At 37.5% G+C, this 22466-nt stretch overlaps 2 protein-coding genes across 2 annotated transcripts; one reads left to right on the top strand and one right to left on the bottom strand.

The window, feature by feature from the left end:
• Positions 1–9438: 9438 nt before the first annotated feature.
• LOC113699134 (zinc-finger homeodomain protein 8-like) lies at positions 9439–11081 on the top strand. The gene has a single exon (XM_027219258.2). It carries the CDS (start codon positions 9720–9722, stop codon positions 10803–10805), a length of 1086 nt encoding a protein of 361 aa, XP_027075059.1. The 5' UTR covers positions 9439–9719; the 3' UTR covers positions 10806–11081.
• Positions 11082–19291: 8210 nt separating this feature from the next.
• Positions 19292–20218, bottom strand: LOC113700031 (mini zinc finger protein 2-like). Its single transcript, XM_027220444.2, has 2 exons — positions 20050–20218; positions 19292–19970 (listed from the first exon to the last, which is right to left on the bottom strand). The coding sequence occupies exon 2, from the start codon at positions 19888–19890 to the stop codon at positions 19600–19602; it is 291 nt and encodes a 96-aa protein (XP_027076245.1). The 5' UTR covers positions 19891–19970; positions 20050–20218; the 3' UTR covers positions 19292–19599.
• Between the last annotated feature and the right edge of the window lie 2248 nt (positions 20219–22466).

Genomic DNA, 22466 nt, shown 5'->3' with positions numbered 1-22466 from the left:
CGGGAAACTGATTTCATCTTCTTGGACCCTGAGTTGGAATGGTCAGATATTGAGGAATCTTATCACTTGGGCAGTCGCAGCAGGCCCAAAAACATACCAAACAAACTCATCCTATTTGGGCTGTAAGAAAAGCCCACTTCCAACTAGCAATGATTGTGGATGGCGTCCGTTTCTAATAATTATAACGCATTTGAACACTAAACTCTAAAAGAGTGCCAAGGAGTTGGGGTGTAGTCGATCTTAGAGAGAGAGTGTGTGTGTGTGGAGAAATCAATTACCTTCCAAAGGTGGAGTTTTTTTTTTTTTTGGTCAAAAGCATTAACATTCTCGGAAGGCGGAGTTGGAGTTGGAGAGGTATTTATGGATCTGGGTGTTTACATAGAATATTATTTGAAATAATTATTATGGTGACTATTCAGATGTAATGTATATGAGATTAAAAAAGTAGGTTGAAAATTGTGTTTCTGATTAAGTAAATAATTTTTTGACAAATAATTTCTATCCAAACAAACGTTACCTCTGCTTTTGGTTGAGAGGCTTAAAAAAAAAAAAAAAAAAAAAAAGGGGCTCGTGGTTTGTTTGCCTACGGCAGATGGGCTTCAAAAGTCGACACGAACGTTGACCCTTAGGGCTTTTGTAATTTTCATCCACTAAAGCCTGCCTTCTCACAACTTTTTCTGGCTTCTTTCTTGATTTTTTCTAGATTCTTCTTGATTATCCCCGGCAACATAATCTTCCAGAAAGGAAATTAGATGATGTAGAATTAGTAACAGTTATTGGACTACAACTCCTTTTCATTTTAATTATCTCTTTGTCTTCGCTTCCGGTTCATGCATTGGGCCAGCACTGAAATTCAGCAAGTTAAATCGAAAGCGGATTATGAGTTCATAATTGTCCTCGTTGATTATTAATTTTCACTGTGCCAATAGTGCATCTTGTCCCCCCAGATAGATCAATTGGAAATGATTAACCATGCCAAATGATTATTAATTATTTAGTAGTAGTAATTTGTTGGATGAGCTTTCAACCTCCAACTGATTGAAGACCATTGCACTAATGTATACCACTTGCGGTGGTAAGGATTAGGGGCCAGTTACAGAGCCTTGTACATAAGCTTTCTGATCTCAAAGATTGGTGTACCAACATGAATCGCCCAAATTTTGAAGCTCTCCGTGGATATCTGTGCATGTTTATTCTCTATGATCTACTGGTTAAATTTCAAAGCTTATGCTAAGGTTGACGAGAAGGTTTAAAAAATTTTAGATCTAACATATAGATTTGAAAACACTCTTGGAGCTAAACGAAACAAAACTTCCACTGAGATATCTTAGGAGAGAGAAAAAAACTCTCACTTGTAAAATATTAGGAGATATAAAACGCTTACTAGCATACAGTAAGAAAGACTTTAATAAATATGAAATAAAAAAAAAAATTTAAAAAGGGAAAAGGAAGGAGGGAGACCTTGGTTTGAAACCAAAATCTCACTTTTTAGGATCTATCTTCCGAAAAAAAGGCAGTTCTTGAATGATATGCACATTCTATCATATTTCAAATTATTGTTAGACAGATATTACATTTTAATTGTGTTGGTATAATTTTTAAACTTTTTTTATTCACATTTTATTTTTACTTTTTCAATAATGTCAGCACCGTGCGTAGCACGGGTATTCACACTAGTAGAGAAGTAATCCATTAGGATGAGTATCATAACTACGCAATGGTAGTACTATTTACCGGTAATAAAGTGAATGTAGGAGCATGTACCAAGTAATGGTAATGGGAGAGGTATGGGCTACCCTACCCTTCGTTGGCCCTTCCGATTCCTACCATGCTGGACTGGGGCCCAAAACATCTCATAATTATGGTAGCTAAAATATATAAATTCTTACAATGCCATTTATTAGTGTTACCATCAGGTCCACACAGTGCAAATTGCCAGATTATTTTTACATCCTTATCCGTTCATCTTCCTCACGGATGAGATGAGGTATGACGTTTATCGACCATTCACTTCAATTTACATCAATGTAATTAAATGAAAATAGAGTGGAATTAGACAACTCTGTCCAATATGGGAATGAATTAATGAAATCTGAACTAAAATCTCAAAAACCCATCGTTTTCTTCTGTACAAAATTTTGTCCTTTTTTCTTTTGGATAGTGTAACTAAATTGGCCATGTGCATGTTCGGCAACTTGTTAGAATTTTGAGTTAGAGAAGCAAAATTAAAACTCACTTTGACGTATTTGAGGTCAATTTTTGTAGCGTGCTCAATCATCAAATGTTACTTGATATTTCCTTGAAACAACTCAAACAGACAAGGAGGATAATGAGTGCCCTAAAAACTCACAACAAATTTTTAGAGAAAATTGCACGTAAATCACAACAAATGAAACCATATGGAGTAATGAAGACTCTGTTTGGATTAGCTGTTTTTGAGGGTATTTTTCAAAAATTGTATAGTATCTATGTATATAAAAAACTTTTATTATAGATGTTTTTTGAGTTGTTTTTTAAAATATATTTTGGGATATATTTATAATTTACACATTTTTGGGATTTTTTTTTCAAATTTTACACCACCCACCACCGCCACCATAGCCACCACCCCCCACCATCCTTCCCCCCTCTCTCCTTTTTTTTCCAATGATATATTGTATGAATATAATATGTTTTTTGAGTTGTTTTTGTTTGTGTATTAGTATATAGCATTATATATGAAAAACTTATTTTTAAAAAATTGAGAAATCCAAACATAGCAATGAAGTTGTTGGTCCTATAATTTCAAGAATTTTGGAAAAGCTTATTAATTCAAAAAGAATCGCACTTAATTTCTCTCGTTTTACAAAAACACGAAAAGAGATGTAGGAATAGGTTACAGATCATCACTAATCCAGCAGAATTTTGCGACAGCAAAATCAGAGAAAATGCGACTCTTTTTTTTTTTTTTTTTTGCACGTACGTACTTGTCCGCAATAGCAAGCGAGATATCTTTTGCCCTTTATTTTTGTTTCTGGGTTCTGATCTGTTGGAGCACCCCAGCTTGTACAGGACCCATTTTCTAGAAATAGCAATACCATCATATGTGCTAATCTCGGAAGCAAGCATGAGACCATTTAGCAATTTAATGACGTTCTAGAATCCTCCCCGATACAACAAAGGGCACCAATAAAATTGCTAAGTTGGATACAGGAATAGCATCTATGACGCATCCTCTCGATTACCACAAATAAAAATGCAATTCTGCTGCAAGACAGCTGATTATAGGATTAACGAACTGCTGTGATAATTTGCGCTCCCATCAACATGTCAAACTTCGCACACGACAAATTTGAAAGCAGAACATCCATGACAGGTTTCCTTTGTTGTTTGATAGCTGCTAGATCATCAACATTCTCATCATTATCTTCAGGTAGAAAAAAGAGCACGACGACAATTGGCAGGGATGTCCTTAGCATTCTATCAGGTGTTGGATATTCTGAAAGTGTATGTATACATACATAAAACACAGAGAAAAAAGCTTTTAAGTAAGAAAAATGAATTATACTTTTATCATTGGAAATTACAATAATATACTTGGAAAAACATATTAGCATTCACCGGTGACTATCGTTTCGAGATCTATATATGTTTACTCAGAAATAGAATAATTGATCAAAATTATAATAAAAGACAGATATTAGTATAAGGTAATTACAGTATACTTGGGGAAATTTGTCCCTCTCATAGATCCATTAAGCTGATTCGTTTACTCTGTAGTACCTCCCATGAGAAGGGGGTCGCAGGTTCTAATCCTGTGACCTTCTATCAAATGCCAGGTCATTGGCTTGTTAAATCTAGTGGATGCAAATGCGCTTGTCTAATTTGGAGGTGATTCGATCTCTTCCAAGTCTCCGGCAATCAGCACAAGCTAATTGAACGATGGGTGTTATTTAACACTTCCAAGTTCCGTGAGGTTGAATGTCTTGTTTGGAAAGGCTTTTTTTTTTTTTTTTTTTATTTCATGAATATATTTTTTTATTTCACATATATTAAATCGTCACACTATATATTTTTTTATAAAAATTTCAGAAAATTGCAATTCAAACAGAAAAATCTCTCTGTCTAGACCGTCTTCTGATGGTCAATAGTGAAGTAATTGTCTCCTTAAACTTAGAATAAAATAAAGACATTAAAGAAGCTGTTTGTTTTATGGCATTGATAAACTTGACCTCAATGAACCGAAGTTCACTTTATAAGCATGTTATGGTCAATCTAAAATAATTTAAGGTCACATGTCGCTATCTCTCTATTATATATAAACTAAATAAATAAGGTAGCTCTTCCTTATGTCAAAACTGAAAAGAGGGCCAGCTTACCGGTTTAATAAAACGTAGTACTAATACTCTACTATCAGTTACTTAATTGGTAGTATTACAACTAATTAATCTCGTGACTTCTTGGGATTTGTATCAGGTCATCCGTAGACGATAACGTATTTGCGAGTTTCAAGGTTTGGTTGGAGTTGGATACACACACATCGATGATTAAACCTTAGCTACTGGCACCTGCATGATTGGATTGATGATCTCACCCGACCCGCTGACGTGCGAACCTCACTGCAGGTAACGCGCACTTTTCACAATATTGTGCCGTTGCTAAAATAAATTAATTACCACCTTCCTTGTTCAGTGCAATCAACCGTTTGCCTTTTCTTTTTCTGTTTGTAATTTTTTTCCTCTGAAGTAAGACAAGACCTTCTTAGTGTACGGAGGGCAGGCGTTACAGATGCTCATATGAATCCTTTGCTTGAAGACAGGTGTAGTTAGTACACACGACATTCGGTGTTTGGATTGTGAATTTTTGCGTTTTTTCATGAATCAATTTTTCAGTGATCTTTTTATCTCAAACACATCAAATCGTTATAATTTATTCTTTTTAAAAGAAATTCTAAAAATAGCAATTCAAACAAGAATTTTGGTTACATGAACATTTTTTGGTCTATCTCTTGTTCACAACTCAAGGAGTCTAATTTTCTATTGTACCAACCCCGTCCCTCCTACAATAGCCTTGACCCTTGATTGGCGGATGGATGCATACTGGAGCATAATATATTTGTGATGTAATACGTGTTATAAACCGTCTATTTTGGTTGAAGATTATTTAGAATATTACCATTATATATTTATGTGATGTAACGTATGAGAGATATTATAAAAAAGTGATTAGAAAATGTGCTTACATTAAAAGAAATTTCTTCACAAGTAATTATTTGGAATCGTATAAAAAAAGTACAAGGAAACAACTCGAAGTTTTTAATTGGGAAAAAAAAGAAGTATAAGGAAAAGCAAATTCCAATAACAAAATTCTACTAACCACGATCTATTAGCAATTTTATTCAGTGGTTAATAAATTCAATATTCTAATACGACAGACTTTGATAAGTTAAAAAACTTTCGAAAAAGGAAACAACTAGCAGTCAAAGAGGAAGAGCGTTCAAGCATAAAATTAATTAGTTTTCGACACCTGGCTGGAAAAGATTTTGAAGGAAATTATCGTTTTCATCGAGTACAATCCTATGTGTTTGGATAACAGATTATTTGGAATATATTTTTTTAAATAGTGTAATATTTTTTTGATATGATATAGAATGATGGATGAAAAGTTTGTCGACGACGTGAGCAAATAAATTTTTGTTAATAATCCACTGACCTAACAAACCCACATGTACAGTTTGTTGCATGCTCACTCACAGATACATAAAATTAGTATTTATACGCATTCCCAGTCGTTTGTATCGAATTTGCCTTTCATTGTCATCGTCCCAGTATTGACTCATCCCTTCCTTGCCTTCGGTGGAGCAATGGCAAACTCACTCGGGAAAGCCATGGTCGTATTTAGTTCCTGCGTACAATCTGGTATCATATATAGATGTATAATCTGAACAAATTCACTTACCCAAAAAAAAAACAAAAGTATAAATTCATTTATTACAAAGAAAACCGTGTATCTTGTTAGCTAAATCCCTTTTGAATTGTTATATTCTAGAACTTTCTTTTTTGTAAAAAGTTACTGTAGCAACGTAATGTATATGAGTTAAAAAAGGTAATTAACAAATATGATCAAGCAAAGCCGAGTAATTTTTACCCAAAAAAATTTCAATTCAAACATGCTTTTCAGAGAAATAATCATTGCATGAAGGGTCTCTTTATACGCACGACTCTACGTAACGCGATAGAGAGAATATACACATGGCTATGAATTTTTGACATTACCTGCAATTCATAATTGATGTTTCACTCTCTAAATCTCTTTACCCGTTGGGCACTTACAAACATGTATACATGTTTGGATCGACTATTATTTACAATAAATAAATGAATGAAAGATCTTTTAATCATATTATAGATATATTTTTAAATTATTTTTATTTTATATACATCATATCACACGATAAGATAAGATAGTGTTTGTAAGTGTTATTTAAAAGAAAATTAAATAATTTTCTATCCAAATAATAGTAGTACATTATTGTGCTTCAAGAGATGGTTAAAACTTGGATAGATCTGATCTTTATAGATTTGATCTTATACAAGTGATGTGACACGATTTGAAGCATTGGATCTACGAAGATCAGGTCTACTCAAGTGAGATTTATGAATTAGGACAGCGTTTGAAGGAGTTGTTAGTACACAAGCAATTAATCCCAGCAAAACACGGAAGGAGCATGGTGAGTGATACGTGGCAGCTGGAAATCAAAGTTCAAAAGTACTGCCGCCCCACGTGTCGCCGCATAAGCATGCATTGAGCATACGTGGCTCGATTTCATCATGCTTTAGGAGGCTTAATTGCAGGTTATTTAATTAATGGCGAAGTACTCAATTTCTCATGCACTAAAACTCCAAAAAAGCTTACGTATGGAACACAAAGGTACAACTGCGATTTGTTGGAATACTGCCACCACTACACTTAAAAGGGCAAGTACAGTAAATATCAGGCTGCGATCGAATAGGAGCGCCACGACGTCGTTTCTATCACCTATTAGTACAGGTTACCGCTGCTGGTGGTGGTAGGAGTATCAGACAAAGCGTTCAACGTCTGAAAATTCTGCTAGCACGACCAAACCAAATACTACTCCATAAATAATGGTGGGGTGTTGGCGGGGGGTGGGGGGCATGGCGACTGTGTTGGTGCTGTCTTTGACGAATGCTGGACTTGCGGTGAAAAGACTAATGTTGCCTGCAATGTGCTCAGCCTTTAGTGCTTAGATGAAAAGACAAAATGTTGCACGCTGTGTAGAGCAGTGAGAGGTTATTTCGGTAACTTGAGGTGTTTAGATGAAGATTTTTGTGCTCAGTAAGAGGTGATCATCAGACGTCATGGGTACCAAAAACTGGGGGTGGACTTCTGGTCAAATTCTGCAAATGGTGTGGTTGAGTGTTACAAAGGGTCTGCTGTTTGCTTACTGCCAACTTTGACAAATTAAGGGCAGTAAATGCTGCAGACCTGCGTGCATTGTTTTCCAGTCTTGCCTCTATACTGAAAAGGTTTTTCAAGAAATTCAAAGGAGAATGAATGAAGAAATAAAAAAAAAAAAGGCAATAGTTTTGGCACCTGTTCGAACTCAGTAGTGACTATGAAGTAATGGATCCGGGGGCTGGAACGGTTGTCAGAACAACCATTCCGGAAGGTGACAACCATTCCGAAAGGTGTAACATCATAAGGTGTAACAACAGAACAATAGCGAGTAAATAATATTTTTGTGGATCCCACACGACGTAAAAATCGAATTACAAGGAGTGATCTGAACCGCATAAATTTTTTTGACTTAATCATGGCCGTGAACCTTCCGAGATGAGACAACCGTTCCAGTCCCTCCTCCTGAAGTAATTGGTAATGAACTCAGCAATTTGGCCATGTTAGAGTACTGTAGTATTATATCTAAATTCAGTTTTTTTTTTCTTTTTTTACCCTTAAACTGACCTACCCTAGCTACAGTTTAAAATGAAGTTAGCCAGTCTTTGGAGGTTGACTGATTGAGCAGCAGAACTAATGAGTTGGCTGAAAAGTGTATGCACCCTTCACTACGACTGTCCAACTTTAAAATAATCCTTTTGTGGCCGGCCCAAACCCGCCCATTAAACTGCAAGCAACCGGCTTGAAATTATTACAACTATATATATGTTCGCTTCAAAAGTGGCTTAAAGTTGATACTTTTTCTCATTTTGTAGGGCAGAGCATGTCATACCCTTCGGGAAAAAAAAAAAATAAAATCTCACAATGTGTGGTTATTAGAAAGAAAGCTATGCCACAAGTTACAATACTGTCCCTACTAAAAATGAAAAGTGATCATTGATAAACTACGAACACTCGTACTTCTTTGCAAAGTTAATTGAGGAGGAAATCTTGAACAAATGCTAGCCTCTATTCTACTCTACATTTACTTAGGAGGGAGGAAAAAAAGCGAAAAAGAAGTCCAGTTTCCACACTAATAATCTTCTCCCACTAGTTTGATAAATGTGGTACTTAAGGGGCAAGTCAACTGCATTAGAGCCTAGATGCATTCCACAAGCCCATCACTCGCTCAAATCAAATGTACCAATCAATTCCCATTATTGAGACTGCTGAAACTCTAATAATTAATTATTAATTTATCTCAATTTGGATAGTAACTATCTTGGAAACTAATTTTTTTTTTTTGGGGAGGGGCGGGAGGGGTCAATTCTGTGAACATATTTCCAATTTCTTGTTTACCATCTCAATTCTGGTTCGAGTGTGTTTGGATAGTAAAATGTTCGCTGAGGGTTTGTTTGGATTGCTTCATATTTCCCCAATTTTATTTGCTTACATCATCTTTACAATTTCCAATACACCTTTTTATCTTCCCAATATCTTTTTATCACAAAAAGTGCTACAGTAAAAATATCCCAAATAATCTCAAATAACTTACAATCCAATAGTGCTACAGTACTATTTTGCTTGCATCGCAATTATATATACTAATTCTTAATCAGCTTTACCTTATGTATCACTGCTCTTTTTTATTTTCCTGTAAACATATTTAAAATTTGCAATCGACTCCAAAAGGAAATATGTGAAAGAAAGTAATATATGTCTTATTTCTTTCGTATTTTATTTTTCCCTTTTTAACCACTGAATTCAGAGATTATTGCATCACAGAAGACGAAATGGGGGTAGAAAAGATAAAAGAGTGGTATATTTATTAGACACGGATGAGAGAGCTGATGGCAGCAGGAGGAGCAGCATTAAAACTTATAGCAGCGGTTCATGACATGGGGGACGAGGAAGTTAACCAGAGATTAGAACTCGGGTTAAAAAAACAAGTGGTTAAGAAGGACGACCACAAAACCGAGATTTTTATTATCTACAGTCATCCATCCTCCAGCCAGCAGCATCAATTTCCATCATCAACCCATCCATAACTCCAAAAACACCCCTGCCCCCCACCCCTCCCCCCTCCCCTTCCCATAACCACAGCTCCCTCAGTCTTTCATTTCTTTTCTCTTTCCATCTATCTTTCCCCACCTTAACCCACTGAAGCTTAGCTACATCTCTCCTCCTCCTTTCTTCTTCCAGCTCCATGGAGAAAGCTCCACATCTTTTTCGTCCAAAACCCTAACCCTAACTCTAATCCTCAACTATCTTAAAGGAAAGGCACCCAAAAAAAAAAAAAAACAGACTAGCACTTGTAACTAAAAATTCTTCTACATGTTTGAGCCATGGACTTAACTGTCACTAATACCACAATCACCACCACTGCATCTGTCAAAACCCCCGAAGCTGAAACCGAAACCCCAACGCGGATCCAACCATCTAAGCCCTCTTCTTTCTCTAACGGCGTCCTCAAGCGCCACCCTGCTGTCCACCACCACTTCCACCACCACCACGCCAGCTTCAACAACAACAACAACCACCACCACCACCCACATGCTACCCTTCTGGTTACTTACAAGGAATGCCTCAAGAACCACGCCGCCAGCTTGGGAGGCCACGCCGTCGACGGTTGCGGCGAGTTCATGCCTTCCCCTACTGCCACTCCCACTGACCCCACCTCCCTCAAATGCGCTGCCTGCGGCTGCCACCGCAACTTCCACCGCCGGGAGCCTGAAGAGCCGCTCCCACCTCCTAACACCACCGCAGCTCTCGAGTACCAGCCCCACCACCGCCACCATCCTCCACCTCCGCTCCCACCAGCTCAACGTAGCAGCGGTGGACACAGCAGCCCCAGTTCTCCGTCTCCTCCGCCGATCTCCTCGTCATATTACCCCTCGGCTCCCCACATGCTTCTCGCCCTCAGTGCAGGCTTGTCGGGCCCGCCCCAGGACAGCAACATCCCCATAACCCCCACGGCCAACGCGGGCGCCGCTGTCACGGCTGGAAACTCGAATGGGAGGAAGAGGTACCGGACAAAATTCACTCCGGATCAGAAGGAAAAAATGCTGGATTTCGCTGAGAAAGTTGGATGGAAAATTCAGAAGAGAGACGAAGATTTGATCGCGGAATTCTGCAACGAAATTGGGGTGGATAAAGGGGTGCTCAAAGTTTGGATGCATAACAACAAAAACACTTTTGGAAAGAGAGATCAAGCTAACATTTCCTCCGGCGGGGCCAACTCCGCGGCCGCAGGAGCAGCAGCAACGACAGACAACGGCAACGGTATGGAATTCACTATCCACTACCACCACCAAAATCATGAAAACAACAATGACAACAAAAACGGGAGTCATAACCACGAGTTAATGCACCATAGTGATAGTGTTAGTGCTCATGTTGTGGCCACTAACGGGTCATCCTCTTCTTCTTGATCTTTTGGAATGGATGGATGGATGAAGGATGAATAATAAGTTTTAGTAGGTGATAGCTATCAGAAAGAAAAAGAGAGTGGAGACACTAAGCTGAGACTGCTACTGTTAGTTACTGCTTTATTAGATTTTCTTTTGTTCCTTTCTTCCCCCTATTTTGAGAATGTTGTTCTTAGCTAACGAACGACTAGCGATCCGTGAAAAAGATTTAGTAAAAGATAAAAATGGAGGGGCTATTGTTCAATTGGGAATTTAAATTTTTTATTTTTCGTTTTGACACATTGATTTGCTTAAAATCCTTGCATTTTCCCACCTTTTCTTGGTTTGTTTTTTAAGTTTTGCTCGTTCTGGGGATTCTGCTGCTGCCTTGAGTTCAGTGGACACCACTCTTGATTATGGTGGTTCTGTGGGGGAGGTGATGGTTAAAAAGTGATCCACCACTACTTCTTCCTTTTAATCTTCTTTGCATGCTCTAAGATGAGATTTGATTCCCTATCCAGCTATCCTCTGAACCGACTGCCAAGGGGTGGAGATTCGAGAGAGAAAACAACAAGTGTTTTAATGACTCTTGTCCGATTTTCAGTAGCAAAGAAACCAGCAAGCGGTCTAGTCTGAATTAGCTGCTGTTTGATTTGGAGCGGCAGTAGCATTACGGGCGCCCTTAGAAAACTATTATCGTCATCAGTCACCCCGATTACTTTTTCTTTTCCGATTTAATGCATAATACCGATCCGGAATGAAAAGAGAAAACTTTTAAAAAAAAAGTAAAAAGAGAGTCTCTTATCCTCAGCGCTAGTAGTATTAGTAGTATATTAATAACTTTTGTGGTGGACAATGATTGGGAAGGGGGGGTTTAATTAATTAAATGGGGTTAATCAAATAATTAGCGGTTCCCAGTTGCAACAATTCTAGACATGGTGGAGAGAATCTCTTTTAATGTTTGTTAATTCCGACAATCTCTTTTTATGAACCTTAAACTTAATTTAATTAAGTAGTACTAGGCCACTAATTCAAGGGGTTGCTTAAAGTAAAGATTATGCATGATGTGGTTTTGACTAGTATTTGTTTAAAGCCCTTTTGTTTAATATTTAATTAGAAATCACACTCTATCCATTCCATTGGTTGTAGAAGAGATTATGTTGTTGCTAACAAAGACAATCAAGCCTTTGTTTAGCATTTCTTTTAGGACACTTGTTTCTTTCCTTTTAAGGGAAGCAATTCTTCTTCTACTAATTATTATGCTAGGGGCTAGGATTAGGCAGACGACGGAAGTGTAGTGTCTTGTCTGTCAACTTCTGTTCTGTGGGTTGTTTGGGTTTTGGTGAGGAGTGAAGTCAGTCAGGAATGTTATTGTTTTCTTGAGGTGGTGGGGGGCTCCTTCGCACAACTTGTGTCCGAGTTCCCAACTGTTTTAAGGTCCAACAACAACCTAAACATGGGTCTGTTCCCCATTTTAACTCAAAACATTGTGGGGGGATATTCTTGAGATTTATACAGCTGGGCTGGGAACACCTATCGTTATCACGCACAGAGTACTAATTATTGTTCCTTTAGCCACTGCCAATCATCAAATCCTAATCGGGACCTAATTTTGTGGATTGGTTCCTTTAGTTCGTGAATTTTTCTCATCAGCAGCCAAACAATAATATTATTAACTTCGAGATGCTAGTGCTCCTATTAGTTTGGTTTTGCCTTAAGGGTTCGTTTGGTTGATTATAAAAAATTTTCAGCTATCTTGAGGGATGTTGATGGCTGGCTGCAAACGCGAGATAGGGGGCCAAACAAAAAAAAAAGGGGGGGGGGCGTCCGGTGGTGGGGAGGATCATAGATTGGAAATGAGTTGTCGCGCGACGTGATAACGATTTGAGTATTGATCGGACCAAACATACATTGTCCCGGGGAAAAGGATTAAAGGACGACGAGGCACTAAATAGTAATGATAAAATAATATCTTGCTTGGATTCTCTTCGCCTGCCTGGGATTACAGCTTTTCGCCTCGATTATAATAATGTCACTGCATTATCATTCTTCACAGCTATGGAAACAGGATGGGGTAAATGGCAATTTGACAAAAAATCATTTTTTTTCCTTGATGTATTTATTCAAAGTAGGAAATTGTGCTAAATGCAGCTTCGATCCACGGATTTTTTTTTTAAAAAAAGAGAGTCCAACTCAAATATCACGGCTCGAGTGCTAATCAAAAAGCAAGAGATGTGTCCTTTGGCAAATGAAAGAATGTTTAAGTTGGATTTAAAAAAAAAAAAAAAAAGAAAAGAAATGGACCACTCAAATAATTATAGTCCAAACGCAGGGTTTGAGAAGCCACGAAGCTGGGAATGAATGGTAACAAGTTTTATATCCTTTAAAAGATGATGGTAATAATAACTGGTTTGTTTGGATTAGGCTTTATTTCCCCAAATTTATTTGCTTACATCATTATTACAATTTTCAATACACCTTTTTACCTTTCCAATTACCTTTTTATCTCACATACATCACATCACAAAAAGTGTTACAGTAAAAATATTTCTAATAATTCACAATCCAAACAGACCAACATTTGAAAGCGTGGCTTTGAAATTTATAATAACGAAATTTAGTACTAGTATAACTGAAAAGGGCCACGTGCCCCTCATCCGTCCCTGCAAAAAGAGCAGTGCACTTTATTACACCCCTTTGAAAGCGGTCCCCTTGGTTGTGTAATTGAGTGAGACGCTAGGCACATACGTGGTTGCGGTCGCACCAATTCAATTTCCTCTCCGTCTTACAAAGGATGTATGAGTGGTACTTACTAGTTACTTTCACTATTTCAAGCTGGCGACTTGTTGTACATTTTCGTTGGTTCCCTAGGCTCCATTTCATTTCTGCGAGACTCCAGAAAACCTGTTAGTTTTAAAATACTACTACTATAGAACAATTCTCCCAAGTTGATTATTAACCGCCATTCATTGATCGCATCGTTTCAACATTAAAAATCAAAAGTTAAAATTTTAACTCTTCGAATGATGAAAATCTCGTCCTTCTAAATTTGTTCGAGGGCACTGTTCAACCATGTACTGCTTAAATCAATTTGATCGATGCATTAGAGCAGTTGATTAATAAACTTTTGAGTGAGTGCTTGGCAGTCACCACCACCACCACCGGGGCAAAGAGCTGGTGGCTTGATCCCTAATGTTCAGAAGGGAAGCGTATTCATGTTCACATGGTCCGTACAAAGCCGCCATTAATAGTTTTCGCCACTCGTCTAAGCACGGTGGTCCAGTATTCAAGATCTCTCTGCATCCAGGAAAGCTACTGCACGCTACCTAAATCACAAAGAGAGACAGCTCCCGATGGGTTCCATGCGCGTCTAATTAAGTGAAGTAATGTTAAAAACGTTTTTAAAGGCGCATTCTTATATTATTATTATTGAAAAGTTATGTGTTAAAAAGAAGGGGCCAAAAAAAGAGGAAAAATAGAAAAAAGAAAAAGCTTTCTTTGTCTAACCAAAATCGGAAGCAAATTTGATGATAGGCCTATTTTCGTTGTTGTTGTTGTTGGCCGGCCATGTGATGTCGCTGGAGATGATTCACTACCGCCGAGTGACTTTTATGTAACATATGCATGTATGGATTACGGACTTGAGCAGACCAGACCGCTCAATTCTTCTCTTAACGGTCGTTCACTTCCTTAATTTGGCAAATTTTGTTTTCAATTAGTGGACTTTGAATAATGTGGGTCTGTATCCTCAGGGAGGGATTAGGACTAGGTGCATAACAGCACGTTTTAAATTTCAAAAGCTCCTAATGATCTTGACCTCTCAATATCGTAATTAATGTGTTTCAAAGTTTCACTAACTCAAAAACTTTTTTATGGAATACGCCTAATTAATTACGATGACTTCTTTCACACGGAGGGGGAGGGGCCCTTCTCCCCTAGACTTTTCAAAAATTCCTCATAGACTATTATTATTAGTTCTTAAATTGTTGTTTATAAGTTTCAAATATTACTTGAAGGAAATGCTAATTTGTCTTTATGTAAATTCCTAAAATAAACAAACTCTCAGTTCAAATGCCTAATGAGCCAAACCATTTTATTAATTAACATTAGGAAAAAACATTATACAAATATAAAACAAATGACAAATTAAATGAAATTCAACCAGCTACAATTCTTATTTGTACACGATTGACTTAATCAGAAAAGAACTGTAGTCTAATTTTTATGTTCTGCACATGACTTTTATTAATAAAAAATATTTATTTGTTAGTTACTATTTATTGACTTTTTTTTTTTTTTTTTTACTCTACTATTTGCATGGTTGCATTTGACAAGATCTACGAGGAACATGGCTTGAAGGAAGGGCATTTTTATATGCTTATCGTTGTCAACAATTAATGCGTTGAAGCAAGTATTTGTTGGTTTAGCCAGATTGGCAAGTAGCCCAGCTTCTGGTTTGGTCATTGGTGTTGTTTAGTTAAGGCCTTGTTTGGATTGCATTTTCTTGGATTTTTTGTAGAAAAATCACTGTAGCGATTTGATGTATGTGAAGAAAAAAGGCAATTGGGAAATGTGATCACGAAAAAATGACGCAATTTTTCGGCGAAAAATGGCTGTCCAAAGTTTACCGGCAGCTAGTGACTGCTTAATGAAAGAAAGATGCTTTCAGGAAACCCCGCCTCAGAGCGCCATCTTATAAGTTATAACCCCACCTCCATTTCTCATCCTTTCTGCCATATATACGCATATATTATATGTCTATGCAGCTATGTAGGAGTACTTGTTTTCTTCTACAGGAACCCTTTTATGTGATCAGAGTTGAACCCGGCCGTTATCTTGAATTCCGTAGGTAACATATTTTTTGTTTGTTGTTGTTTTTTTTGCTACCCGTCGACAATTAAGGAAGGTACAGCTAGCATATATACTTTGTTATGATGTTTTAATTATATATAAGGTAACGTAGGCATGGGTTGTGGGGTTTGTGATGGATTCGATCTGTCAAATATGTTAGCATACAGAGACAGCAGTAATATTCATACGACAGGAATCATGCATGCAGTCCTTAACAAGGTTTATAAAATGCTCAATTTAGTATAGCGTTCACGTGATGATTATGAACTTGTTCGCACTTTGGTTGTCCAGAAAAGAGTTAGAAACTTAACTTCCTCATGATTCACGTGTTACAAATCAAATTCCCTCCTCTCTCTCTCTCTCTCTCTCTCTCGTATCCCAGCCAGAGGGGGGATGTAATTGAAATAAAAAAAAAAAAAAAGAAAAAGAGAAGGGTACATATATAATTGTTTTCCGATAACCCTCACTGAATTTTCCACCGGAACAGAAGATGCTCTAGCGACAACGCCGACAGCCAAACACTGTAAAATTGTAGATGCCACATACCTACCTAAATATACACACACACATGCATCCGTCTAAATTTTTTAAACAACGCCACATTTAATTGTGACAAATTGGTAGGAGGAACCTTTGTCATCCACCCCACCAAGCCTTAGGCTAAGTTTGGGAGTTTAGGATAGAAAAGAAAAGAAGGGAAAACTTAAGTTATGAGAGAAGAGAAGAGAAGAGAAGGGATTGTTATGTTGTTTGGGAGTTTTGAGAATTAGTGGAATGATTTTGGATATGAAAGTCATTAAATATTTGTTCAAGACATTTTTAAGGATAAAATGGGTATTTTAAAAAAATTTCATAAGCTTCTTCCAACTTTCTCTCCATTTCTCTCCAATTTGGAAGGAAAAATTTTGCATACTATTCATCCTCTTAAATCATTCCATTTCCCTTCTTTTCTTTCCTACTAAAAACTAACAAACGAAAGAAAAGCTAACTTTCTCTTCTTTCCCTTTCTTTTCTGTCCGAATCCTCCACTCCCAAACGAAGCCTTAATGTGTTGATGGTGGCCATTAACCCAAAAATATGAGTAATTTGTGTAGTCGTTTAGGCATTCAAAATTGATACAAGCACCCCCAAAAAATGGTTTTAAAAAACAAAAAAATGGGCTCATACCCAATCAATCAACTCAGTATTGATGGACACAATGGCAAATCAGGCAGTACCTTTTAAGAAAGTTTCTTGTCAACCGGCAGAACAAGAAAGTAAACGGACTAGTACTATCTTCTTCTCTAATTCAATGAGACCTCAATATATGCAACATACTAAATTATATTCTTGAAGTTACATGAACTAGGAAAAATTTACGTGCTGTCTAATTGTCTTGGTACTTAATCTATCGATCATCTGGAATTCAAAAGTTGAATTTGAAAAGGACACACCCCCACCCCAAAGCCCAAAAAAGGAAAAAAAAGAAAAAAGAAAAAGGAAAAAGGTATGGTTGCGAACAGGGAATAGAATGTGTATAAAGATGTAATCCTTTTTTGACGGTCTCGTTAGTGCAGCACAACTGATGGGATCTTCGGGTCCTTGTCGAGAATAACAGATGCTAAAGGGATAACAATTGGCTAAGGGGATAATAAAGGAAAGCTAAAGGAATGAGAGTTTTTTATCCCCCTCATCTTCTGTCACAATATAAGCAGAACCTCAATCCGTCTTTCTCGAGATGCCTGTAAATCTAAAAGCACCCTTACGCTAACGATGGACCGTAGGCCCAATTTTGCATTGGGCTTGCCAGTGTCCATCTTAACCTCTCTGTTTTTAGTCTGACGCTTCGATTTATTCTGTTTCACATCTGACGGGTGATCTGGGCCTTTTTTTTTTTCTCAAAATTTGGGGGAGGGGGGGGGTGCAGATTTTGATCATGGTAAAATACTAAAAACTTAATAGATCAACAGATTTCCTTTAACAAAAAATGGAAAATGGAACCGACGGTTAATGGAATTTCCAATTTTAGACCAAGATTTTAGGTGAGTTGAAGATCCAATTCCAGATGTAGCGATACATATGTCCAAAGAAAACCAAGAAGCTTGCCAGACTCTTTCTGGCCCTGATGGCCCAACAACATCGGACTTTTTGATTGAGTGTCGCGTTGGGGACAATGGCACCCCTAATTAATTAAAGTCGCAAACGAAAAACACACTTCAAAACTCTCAGAGCCCTTGTTACAAGTTGCGAGTAGTAGACGAGATATTTGCTATTCTTGTATATTTTCTTGATCATAGTAACGAATGGCAATATACCAATCATGTAGTACTTACTTTGCAATGAAGGAATCGAATTGCGACGCAGTACTCTTTCTTGGTTTCTTTCATCCTTTGAAAATGAGAGCCAAGAAAAGTTACAGTCACATATCCCGGCTGAGCAGGCGACCGATATATTCCTTGGAAGGAAGTCATGCGACTCCAGGTAACGAGGGGATCGTCAATAATGCATAATGAAGCTCCGAGATTCTCCGGCCAAGTTGTAACGGGAAAAACCTTACTGTGGATTGTAAGACTCGGCCAGTGCGTAAAGAGAATGAAAATGGAATTTGTGGTTTCTGTGCATCTGATCCGTGCGTAATGTCTCACGCTTATATCCCGGAGCTGGCCAAAGCCAGGAAGCCTTTCTCCGCCGGCATTCGGGACAAAGAGCAGCAGTCCAAAACGCAAAAACATACAATGGCCACAGTTTTGGGAGGATTTGACATTCACCTGATTTAAATCAACGCATACCTAATAATTGCTCCCCCCCTCCATACTCAATTACCTAACTTGGGCACTTTTTGCTGATCCATAGCACATGGCATATATTAAGCATGTTTTTGGAAGAACACAAACGTGGCTATTCTTCCAATCTTCTTGGTTCTTTTTATTCCCAAACTCATCCGTTTGGCACTACAGAAGCCCCACGTCGATCACAGGCACGTAGGGTAAGACTTGGACATTCAGTTGCAGAAAACCTTCATTACACGTATTATCGTATAAGAGAAATACTACTCCTGCAGGTTAGGTTACGCGTATTATCTTGAGAGAAAGACTACTCTTGCAGGTTAGGTATACTATAGTTGTAACATATCCAAGCAATCAGTTTTGTGGCCTAGAACTTCTAACACCTCATCAGCACAATCAGGAACCCACTCATCCTGACCACCAATATATATTTATCATCGTGTTTGACGTGCCAAAATGTCCAAGAACCATGGCAAAATCCAAAGCCACCCAACTCTAGACGTGACTAGCGTCATGGTCTGTGTCACCAAACATAGCCATGGTTAAAGAAGGTATCAGGTAAATGGCATAACAGATTCGCTGTTTGTTTGAAAAAAGGGACGTTAAGGATGACCATACGATACTAATAATTCATTAGTTAGGTCATCTCATAGTATGTTGTGGTAGTTCTGAATGAGATCAATCTTGTGTTGTTTCACATCAAGCATTCATGCAACATTCTTTGCATTTGAAGGATCAATGATCAATCGAAACAACTCAACTACAAGGAGAAAAGACGGGTTCTTTGAGCACAGATAAATTGTAGAATTCGATTCCATAGCAATTAAGAATCAAGGGAATGAACTCACGGGACTTCCGCTTAATCAAATTTCAAGGTACAACAAAAAAAGAAAATCACAGAATAAGGCAATCATATATATATGTTTCTGAACAAAGGACATAGCAAATTTAGCCCATGGCAATGCCTAGTTACCACCCACTTCACCCTTGGTAATAAACCATGAAAGGCAGTTTGACGATCTCATAATTTAGTAAAGACATAAAAGAACTCCTGCTTGTTTCTTGAGCTTCCACACAAAAACACAAACGCAGACACGCAATTCAACTCAACCCCTGGTTAACATAGTAATAACTAATAAAGCAAACAACAAACCATCAACATACTTGTATTTTGGAGATAGAAAAATATTAGGAGAGTTTATCTATGTACGCCCAAGCGAGGACGGGGAAGAACCTTCGCAGACGGCCTCGGTTTCCACTTCCCTTCTGTGGAAGTTCCTGTGACAGCCACAAGCAGCACAAGAGAGTGCAGCATTTGTCCCCTCCTCCCCACTAGCCATGAACTCCCTGCATCCATCCACAGCATAACCTCCAACGCCAGCCGCATGATTCTTCTGGCACTCTCCATATCTTACATTCCTTACCGTAAACGACGAATTCGTCGCGTTTTTTGAAGATTCATCTCTCTTTACCACCACTTGGCGCTTCTTCATGTCTTCTACCAGCTCTTACTACAAGAACCCTTATGGATGTATATGTTCAGACTACTACGGTGAATCAGCCAAGAACCCTCCTGCAGGATTGAAAGGAGATCAATTTAGAAGGAGATGTTCGCTAGCTAGTAGATCACATATACATAAATCTATTCTTACTTCTGGGGAAAACCCTAACCCTAGGGGGCAATGCTTATGTACAGCTCATAAACCATTCTCTTTTCAACACCTTGTGGAAGAATTATTTTTTATTGGAAATGAATCACTGTATATTGACTTGGAAAGTTTCTGGTGGAGCTACTATCTGTCCACGTTTACCGTGGAAGGAACAGTTTACTGGTTTAACTACTGATACATCGAATCCCCCGGTTTTTAAAGCCAAAATGTTCAATACTTGCTAATTTTTATCAATAAAACGATTGGGTTTCAATACAATTTTTCAGGCTTCAAATCCATTAAATATTTTGGATTGATCTTATATACACTAAAAGTGCATGCACTAACGAGCATGGACTTATATCGTGCGTACAAGAATTGAAGTTAAAATTCAAACTAAAAATTAAGGGTATTTGAAATTAATCTGAATTCATTTAATTGCTGAATTGTTAGTTACTGAAATCTTAATATTTGGAAGCATTCTGCATTAAGTAATAAGTGAATAATGTATCACTTATTGCTTTCAGTAAATTTTGCATAAACAATTCAGAAGCACTTAAATAATTAAGACGTTTTTATTGTTTTGTTATTAAACACATTTCAGCATATTAATACTCTATTTGAATTCATTAACATGAAGGGTTCAATTAAATTATTAAACACGGCCTCAATAACATGCATCCATATTTGTTAGTGAATATACAAAATTAATTCAAATATATATTTTTTTAATCACAACCACACGTTTAGGACCAAAAACAAGCAAAAGGGGAAACATATAATAAGCTATTCCGCCCTCACTAATTGATGGTGGAGCTCGTTCCAAGTCTACAATCTCCATGTGAAGAAGAAAAATTATATCCAATTACATCCACACTCACCACGAGTCAATTTGGCAATAATAATACTAATAATAATAATAATTTTTTTTAAAAGGCGTTACTATTTTTCCTATTTCATATGGAGGGAGGGAAAATTGTGCCCGGAAAGCGGTCCCCTCGAGGAATTCTTTGCTTTGACATTCAGTTTCAACTTTCAGGAGATGTACGTGACTCGCCTTATCGCTATTGGCTACTGATCAAACTCTAAAAGATTCCCTGTAAAATCATGATCACAACTTTATTAGGATGGGGTTTATTGGGTTCGATCTTTACAATGAAAATTTGTCAGTTACAAAAAAAAAAAAAAGCTTCCAAATGCAGATGCTACGGTTCAGCTAGAGGCACAAGATCTTGGCCTAATGCACTTAGGTTTAAGGACACAATGACCGATTAGCACTCCAATCGAAGCACTAAATCCAACGAATTCGATTCAACCTTTTCTGTCAGAGGCTATTTGTCATTTGCTCCGTCAATAACTCGCACTCTATTATTTTGATAACGATGGAAACAGTTCATACTCTGTTTTGGCGTAACAATTTTTTGGGTTAGCGATCCGTTGGCCTTCTAATTTTACGGAAACACCAAAATCTAACGTGGCCGTCAGTACCGAATGAATCGAAGTGGATGGAGATTTGTTTCTCGGGATGTGGATTATGTCCTTTGCTTTCTCTCTCTCTCGGTCCCAATCAATCAAATGTTTTGGGTAATGATGATGGCAAATATTCGCATGCATCATTGTCTTCAAAGCAATAACTTGAATCTTTTTCAATCAAAATTTTAATCATTCCGTCTGTAGTCTATACATATCTCTATTGGTTTTTTGTTTGTCAAACGGTCGATTTTTTAAAGTATTAATCCTATTTTATTTTGTAGAAATTTGTAAAAAGAATACAGGAATAATAAGAATTTTTTAGGTCAAATACAATAATATGGAGATTTGGAACGCTAATTTCCTGAGTGTCATCGATCGATGAGAGCAAAAACACCAAACATTCGACTTGACACAGCTTTGATTTTAAATCTGTTTAATGAGTATCCAGTGACTAATTATTAAGTTGTCATTTAAGGATTCAGGTAAAATTAACTAAAGAAAATAATTATGAATAGATATCCGTATGATAGGTTAGATGTATATAAAATACCTGATAAAAATCCTTTAATTTGATGATAAAATGCAAATTTCACAAAAATTTCCGACAAGTGATAGTTGATGGTTGATACTACACACCAGCGGTCATTTCTCCTATGTGGCTATGTATGTCGTGGCAGAGGAGTGATCCCTGTTCTGCTGATTCGACGTCGGATCGACTTTCCAGGTAAACATGTACCATATTTATTTTAAGCTATGTACATTGACCGACTGATGCAGTTAACAAAGTCCACGTTTATTAGCTTTTTGGCGGCCTTCGATGAACTCATAAACTCAGCGTAAAAGCTGCTTTCGAGTATTAAGTCAATGGTTTTTCTTTTCCCCTCTAATTATTACTCCCTCCGTCCCACTTTGATAGTCCTATTTTCCTTTTTCGTATATCCCAAATT

This window comes from Coffea arabica, chromosome 7e (genome assembly GCF_036785885.1).
Source record: "Coffea arabica cultivar ET-39 chromosome 7e, Coffea Arabica ET-39 HiFi, whole genome shotgun sequence".
NCBI lineage: Eukaryota > Viridiplantae > Streptophyta > Magnoliopsida > Gentianales > Rubiaceae > Coffea > Coffea arabica.
Note: the sequence above shows the minus strand (reverse complement) of the source record. Positions and strands in the feature narration are given on the sequence as shown.